Source organism: Capsicum annuum, chromosome 1 (genome assembly GCF_002878395.1).
Source record: "Capsicum annuum cultivar UCD-10X-F1 chromosome 1, UCD10Xv1.1, whole genome shotgun sequence".
NCBI classification, from domain to species: domain Eukaryota; kingdom Viridiplantae; phylum Streptophyta; class Magnoliopsida; order Solanales; family Solanaceae; genus Capsicum; species Capsicum annuum.
The window spans coordinates 181,233,252-181,241,768 of record NC_061111.1 but is presented as its reverse complement, the minus strand read 5'-3'; the positions used below and the strand labels follow the sequence as shown (position 1 = coordinate 181,241,768).

Genomic DNA, 8,517 nt, shown 5'->3' with positions numbered 1-8,517 from the left:
GTTCTTGTTTAGCAGTGTTCAATATTTTTGGTGGATGTCATACCTATGTTATTTTATCATGTTCCATGCTTTTTTTTTTATATATACTGTCATTTGTCTTGAGATGGGGGTCTATCGGAAACAACCTTTCTACTTCTTTGGAGGTAGTGGTATGGACTGCGTACACTCTACCCTCCCCAGACCCCATGATGTAGGAATATACTGGGTTTGTTGTTGTTGTTGTTAAGATATGTATTGTGTATTTTTTGATTACCTATATGTATATATAGATAGTTGTCCTTTTTGTTTTAGAGATTTTATGTCCTATATGTTTATATATACATATGAGTCAGATATGTATTTCTGTAAATACATATGCAGATAAATATGTATGTTTTGTACTGTAAACACATATGATTACCTATATGTATATGTATATAATTGTCATTTTTGTTATAGAGATTTTATGTCCTATATGTTTATTTATACGTATGAGTCAGATATGTATTTATGTAAATACATATGCTGATATATATGTATGTTTTGTAATGTAAATACATATGCAGATCTGTATGTCTATTTATTTTGTATATTTTTTTGAATATGTATATGTAATATAGATATTTGTATTTTAGAAATAAAAGATAGAGATAGAAGAGTAAAAAAACAAAAATAAATAGGAAAAGACAAAAAAGAAAAAAGAAAAATTCAAAAAAAAGTGAAAAAGAAAGAGAAATAGAAGTGTAAAACTAAAAGCGAAAAAAGAAATAAAAAACTAAGAATACAAAAAAAAAAAGAAGAAGAAAACGAAAATAAGAAAAGAAAAAAAATACGAGAAAGGAAAAAAAATAAGAAAAAGAAAAAGAAAAAAATAAAGAAAAAATGAAAATGGAAAAAATTAAGAGAAATAGAAGAGACAAAATAAAGTGGGAAGAAAAAAATGGAAAAGAAAAATGAAATAAAAAAAATAAAATGATAAAAAAAGAAGATATAAAAAACTAACAAGAAAAAAAGTTAGAGATATAAGAGAATGAAAGAGAGAAAAAACAGTAAGGATGATTTCTTTTGAATTTTTGAAGTTGGGTTTGATTTAGAAAAGGAATCTAGTAATGTAAATAAGAGTAATTTAAGAAAAAGAAATCTACTGCTTTAAAAAGGAATTTAATGTTTTAAATACATGAGATAATTATTCCTTATTTAACTCAACTAATTTGAGTTAAAAAAAGGGACAACAAACCTTATTGTATACTAAAATACAAAATACAAGTTGCTATTTTAGGTAATTTTGAAACAGTTGCTATGAAACTCCTAATTATGAGATTAAGATTGCTACTTATGAAATTTTCCCTAATATAAATGATATAGTTTCAAACATAGGCCACACACTATTTAAAGCTAGGCATGAGGTAAGAATAGGGCTATTATGCCTTAAGATATATGACTGATTTCTTCAAAGCTTAAGAAAACATCTCAACTACACTCCTTTTGAATACTGCACTTTATTAAATGCAACTTATAAGCTTTACATGGGTACAAGTGACTACTTCTACCAAAGTTTGAGCCAAACCACATGCTCTTATCATGTTTAAGCCTAACCCGGAGTTACAAGGTACTTCACACGAAGCAACAATACTAGTCTAAACTATGAGATTCTGTATCCTATGTCTTTTTAGATCTCTCATCTCAAGAATGATTTACTCTTTACCACTTCAACAATTAACTCTGAACTCTAATCAAGAATTCACTAGTGCACAATGTATTCATCCACTTGTATACCAACATGACATTAAAGCCTATCATTATAAGCGCATATGAAATTCTAGGCAACCAAACCATCTAAGGATTTTCTCATTTTCTCGAACCTCTCTATCAATAACAATTTCTTGAATATTCACCAAAAAGGCACACCAAAACTTCTCAACTAACTTTTTCGTATACCAAAACTTTGCCTCAATCTCCCTCTACACTTACAACTTTAGATTAGACAAGCACACAACAATTTTCCGTAATAAGAAATATCTACTCTCTCCCATCTAATCCATGGTAAAACCACTTTTTTTTAACAGAAACATCCTTAGGGTTTTTGCCTTGATTTTCTTACCAAAATTAAGTTTTACTTTTTTCTTGAAAAGAAAAGAAAAGTAACCATAATTATTTTTACTTTTTTTTGAAAGGAAACTAAAAGTAATACTATAATTATTTTTACTTTTCCTTTAAGGAAAATATAAAACTTTTTCATATTTGGCAAACCTCTTTCTTGGAGGAAAGGTTTTGGATATCTATAAATAGAAGACCCCTTCTCATACCAGAACACAATAGCATCCACAATGTAGTCTTTTAAATTTTTTTTTTAGAGGGAGATTTCTCCCAATTGATTTTGAGTTTATTTTGATTTAGTTTTAAATATATAGGTCAATTGGCCAAATCATATTCAATAATATATTTTTAGTATTTTTTGTGTCATCTGAATCATTGTCTTCATAGTTTGCAAATTTTAAACTTTCACATGACGCCCTCTCAATTTCGAACCTAATAAGTGGTATCAGAGCCTACGATTCAAATGTCCAGTGGTTTGGTGAAATGAGGTTGAAGACAAGTTCATAACGATTCAGACCGATTTGCAACCAATTTGATAATAGTGAGGATTTTTGTCGAACTACATGTGGAGAACATGTTTCAACCATATTTTCAACATTCTTGTTGCTGCATCTTTAAAACTAGAAATAAAAAATTACTTTTAAACCAATTTTTAATCATGATATTTTAAACCTTATTTTTAACCATGACAAGCAGCAATGATGAAGATTTTGTGAAGAACGAAGTTCATGCATGTGATGTGAAGAAGGCGGATCAAGTGAAGAAAATCAAGCCAAAAAGGGAAGATTTGCTAGGATTTTTGCTCTGATTTTCTTTCCAAAATTAAGTTTTACTTTTTCCTAAAAAGAAAATAAAAGTAACCATAATTACTTTTACTTCTCTTGAAAGAAAAATAAAAGTAATACCATAATTACTTTTACTTTTCTTTTAAGAAAAATAAAAAACTTTTTCATATTTGGCAAACCTCTTCGTGTTGGAAGGTTTTGGATATCTATAAATAGAAGACCCTTTTCACATATCAGAACACAATAACATCCACAATGTAGTCTTTAGAATTTTTGTTTAGAGGGAGATTTCTCTCAATAGATTTTAAGTTTATTTTGATTTAGTTTTTTAAATATGTAGGCCAATTGGCCAAATCATATTCAATAATATATTTTTAGTATTTTTTGTGTCATCTGAATTATCGTCTTCATGGTTTACAAATTTTAAGCTTCCGCATGACACACTCTCGATTTCGAACCCAACACAGTCAATCCCTTTTTATATATAGGAACTGCAGATGTGTGTTTCTAAGGTAGATCAATCATGGATTATCTGATAAATAAGAAGTGTATCAATCTTGAATCATGACTAGTTTTTGAAAACTGAACCTAATGTGCGCTTGTTGGGTGCACAAAAGGATTATAAAATCTAGTCATCTAGCTCAATTCTGCTAAACCCACAGCTTTTTCTCAGTTTTCTTTCTTTCATGTCTCGCCTTACATCTTCAACCCCGGGCCAGTTTTCAGATTCAGCGTATACCAAGCTTAACAAAGCATAATTAGCAACATTTTCGGGTTCAGATTTGGTGAGTCTATGAGCCAAACGCTTTGCAACTTCCAGTCTTCCATGTAATTTACAAGAGGAGATCAGGGAACTCCAAATTCTGTTGCTCGGTTTCGTAGGCATTCTGTTAATGACCTCACTAGCATCTTCAAGTTTACCAGCCCTTCCCAGGAGATCAATGTAGCAAGCATAAAGTTCCACAGTAATTGAGAAACTTTTATCCTTTGACGCTTCATCAAAAAGCTTCTTTCCCTCCTCAAAACGACCACAGTAATTACATGCTGATAAAACTGCAAGTAATGCAATGGAATCCGTCTTTATCCCACCCTCTTTCATTTCAAGAAAAAGTTTCAAAGCCTTGTCTCCAGAACCATGAGTCCCATAAGCACTGATTAATGCACTCCATGATGCAGAATCTCTTATAGACATCTCTTGGAAAACTTGAGCAGAGTCCTTAAGAAAACCACATTTTGAATACATATTTATGAGGGAGTTACCAATGAACAAATATGAACTAAGACCACTTCTAAAAGCATAGCCATGCATTACTTGTCCATGGTATACTGATAATAGTTTAGCACAAGCAGAAATTAGTGCTAATAAAGTAACATCATTCGGTTGAATTCCATTCAATTGCATCTGATTGAAAAGCCTTATAGCTTCTTGACAACCAGATATATTTCGAGAATAGCACGTTATGATAGCAGTCCACATTACCACATCTTTTTTAGTTGACCGATCGAATATTTTCTTTATTGCCTGCCATGCTTCCCCACATTCAGAATACATGTATAATATAGCAGATTGAAATTTAGTATCCGAGTCAAACCCATGGCGAAATGCATATCCATGAATCTCTTTTCCATACTTCTCTATACCTAACTTAGCACAAGTTGGTAATATACTAGTCAATGTAACTCGATTTGGTTTAACATTTTCCACCTGCATTGAACGAAATAATTCAAGTGCTTCGGCATACAACTCCTCAGCTATGCATCCAGATATCATAGCAGTCCAGGAGACTTCATTTTTCACTTCCATTCTCTGGAAAACATCAAAAGCCAACTCCGGCTCACAGCATTTCCAGTAAAAGTCCACCAATGCAGTTGTCAAAAAAACCGAAATATCTAGTCTGTCATCAACTGCCGTAAGAGCATGGATAGCTCTTCCTAATCTCAAATTCTTGGTCTGAACACAAGCCGACAGAACGCTGGCGATTAGCTCAGGCTTGGGCACAAAACCCTGTACATACATCTCCTTAAATAACTCCAATGATTCTAATAAATACCCATTTAAATAACAGCAATTTATCATTGAATTCCAGGAGATGGTATCTCTCTCAGCCATTTTATCAAACACTTGGTATGCATCTTTTGTTTCGGAAAATCTCCCATACATAGATACGAAAGAATTAGATATTGCGGATTCCGAAGAATACCCATTTTTGAGGACATGGCAATGAAGCTGAAGGCCCAAGAATTGATGCGTTTCCGCATGGGAACAAGCCTTGATGATTGAAGGAAGAAGGAAGATAGTACTTGTATGGGAGAGAGAACAGCAGTGAATTTTTGTACTGTAAAGCTCAAGGACTTGATCATATTTTCCTTTAAGAACCAATTGTTTGATTGTGTTGTGAACTTCTGAAAAGCATGATGGTTCTAAAATTGATATGAACCTTTTGATTGTCTTTCCCATTTTATTATTTGTCCAACTTAACATTAAAGGCGGTCATTGAAGGGCTAGAAAATGAGGATCTAAAGCAAGAAAGAATACTATAGATAGCTTTGACACTTAACTATGTCATGAGAAATAGAGTATTACAGGCATACGTTCATCAGAGAGATTTAAACCGAGGACATACATAGCATAATATGATTTCACTAGTTATTGTATCATGAGTTGATGGAGGTGAACATACCAAGAAATTATGGGTCAAGGAGTATGAGTTGCATGATGCGGGATTGATAATGAGATTGGCTTTCATGGAGTATTATAGGGGTGCGCGGATTTAATAGGTCTAATAGATTGATTAGGTTTCTAGTGAATCTATTTTTATTTGTGCGTGGATATTTTTTAAATTTTATTTTAATATCTTTTAATAATTTACTTTTTTCGTAAGATATATTTATTAATTATTTTATCCTGTAGTAATTGCAGAGTTACAAATTTCTGTATAATAATTTATCCTATCTGTGCTATAATGTATATCTAATTCTAGATTTTCAATGTTATTTATTATCTTGTGTTGTTCTTCTCGTAGTGAGTTTTTTAAACTATATAAACTATCACATGTACTTTTATCTAAATTTTCTAAGGTTTTTTCTATCCATATTAATTTTTCTTTTAGGTCTTCCATTATTTTTCTAATTCGATTTCTGTAATTAATTTCATTATTTAGATTTTCTTGATTTTCTCTAGTTTTTCTAATATATTCTAATATTTTTTAATCTGAATAATATCTTTCTGGGTAAATTTCTTCGTATAACTGTTCTAGACAATTTGCAGTTTCAATTTCATAGTTTATTACTTCTTCTAATATTATTTTCTTAATATCTATTATTTCTATATCTTTAAGTATATATAAGATTAAAACTTTAAGATAATCTAGGTAATCTATCTTTTAAAATTAATTTTATTATAATATTTTGTAGTTGTTTGTTTTAGCCTTAGTAGATTTTTATCAAGAAATTTTATAGCTTTATTTTCCATGTATTTGTTTATATTTATTTTTATCTGTTTTTCTAGTAACTGTATGTTTTTCATATTTCTTTCTAAAAATTCTATGTAACTTATCATCGTAAGTATTTGTAAGAGTAGTTAGGTAAATATAGTATATAATTTACTCTAGTCATGTAGTATTTACCAAAAGCTTTTTCTAATATGATTTTTCTTATATCTGCTACTTTTATATTTCTAAGTGCATACAAAATAAGTATTTTGAATTTATCTACCATCACATCAGATATATTATCATTCATTTTCATAAAATTGCTTTTTTCAAAATATTTCCTTCAACCATGTACATAAAATATAGTCATCTTAGCTTACTATATACTAGATTATTCTTAAATAATATGTTCTTCCGTCACTATTAACATGGTAATTCGGATACTTTTTTCCTTAAACAACGCCTCTACTCTGGTTACTCCCCGCCACGGCTTTTTGCCTCATTAGTTTCACCTTTAGGATGGCATAGTCCTTAGGGATATTTCTCCGTTTCCTCTTTGTTAATAAATTTCTTAACATATTATTCTTCGAATAATTCTACTATAAAGTAACTAATATGAATTTATTTTATCATATCATGATTGTTGGGAATTATGAAATTAGCTATTCATAATCATAAATAGATATACCTGTTCGGGTAGCTTTGATATTTCTGAGTTTTGTTGCTCCATAGCTTTTTCCATTGAAATATGTTTATCTATTTAACTGAGTAAAATATTTTTTGTGGATTGGAGAGAGCAAAGTTGCTTCAACGCATGAAGGCTTGCCTTTGCAATGCCTTCTGCCTTTGTTATATATAGAACGAAAAATTAATTCTTACAATCACATGTTTCTAATTTCTAAAACTAAAGAAAGAAAAAAGTCAACAATAGTGGCCTTATGGCCTAACCTATTCTATAAAGTCATAAATGTAAGTAAGAAAAGTAAGAAAAGCAATAATTGCTTTACATTATTGTATCGTAAGAAAATTTTATACAATAAGTCCAAATATCTTCCGTTGTCGTATCTGCTCCATTATTGCTCTGTATCTGCTCCATTATTGCTCTTTATCTTTATCTTTCCAGCTGGCATTTTGTCTTCTTGATTTTTTATTCTAGATGTACCTCTGGAATAATATTATCTTCTCCATTGCACCTCGAACATTGGTGGTCTGGATATTTATGTCCAATTATCTTACAGTATCTTGTTAGCAGTCCGTCTGAAATAAATCCTTTTTTTATTGCTCTTGCGGTAGATTGTTTTTCTGGGTTAAGTAGCTTCATTATCCATTGTCTTACGTCTTCCATATCTGCTTGTCGTAGCTCTTTCGAATTTGAATATATCATTTGATGATCTCTTGAATAGTAGCTCCAAATTGGGTTTCCGTTCGTATAATTATTTGCTAGTTCTTGAATGATCGTAGCTAGTCCAATAAGTCGTTTATTTGCATAAAAATCTGGTATCTCAATTCTGGGTATCTCCGGTTGTTGCGTAATATTTTCTGGTATAATCATATCTCTTGTTAATCCTATCTTTACAACTTGTATAACTGGTTTTATTTCATCATATAATATCTCTGCTGGTGCAGTATAACACTTTATATAAAATAAATTTCCTTTTGTTATTCTTTTGTAGGTAGTGAATATCTTATATAATTCTTTCATAGCTGTTAGCTCTTCTCCGTCTTGGGTATATATGGTATTTAGTAGTCCATAGTCAAAACAAGTTTTAACTAGGCTTGGATTAGTTTTGGGTAGTGCTATTAGTTTATTATATCCTTGTAATTTTTGGGTTATATAATTGGTATTTGGTTCTTTGATGTCTGCAGCTCTGGGGTTGTGGTTTAGAAAGGTTTGTACTCTGTGTATATTTTCTATGTATTTCTGAGCGGTGTAGTTGTATACTTTTTTGTCTTGATTTAGGCTATCTCGGTATGTATTAACTTGTCGGGGTATGAATAAATGGTCTTTTTGTGTTTTTGGTGTAAATGATTTTTCAAATATTTTATTCATATTTACATTCTGGTATCTTGGTCTATTAACTCCTTTGCTTATACCTGCAGAAGTAGATTGATAAATGTTATGGGTTTTATGGAGTGTCCCAACGTCTCCTTCTAGCTCTGGATTTTTAATGTCTTCCGATCGACATAACTCTGCACACTGCTGAGTTAGCTGATTTGTAGCTATA

General features: G+C 30.8%; 1 protein-coding gene across 1 annotated transcript; it reads right to left on the bottom strand.

Annotated features, from left to right (window-relative positions):
* Positions 1 to 3,224: 3,224 nt before the first annotated feature.
* LOC107852312 (pentatricopeptide repeat-containing protein At4g31070, mitochondrial) lies at positions 3,225 to 5,608 on the bottom strand. Its single transcript, XM_016697378.2, has one exon. It carries the CDS (start codon positions 5,341 to 5,343, stop codon positions 3,490 to 3,492), a length of 1,854 nt encoding a protein of 617 aa, XP_016552864.1. The 5' UTR covers positions 5,344 to 5,608; the 3' UTR covers positions 3,225 to 3,489.
* Positions 5,609 to 8,517: the final 2,909 nt, after the last annotated feature.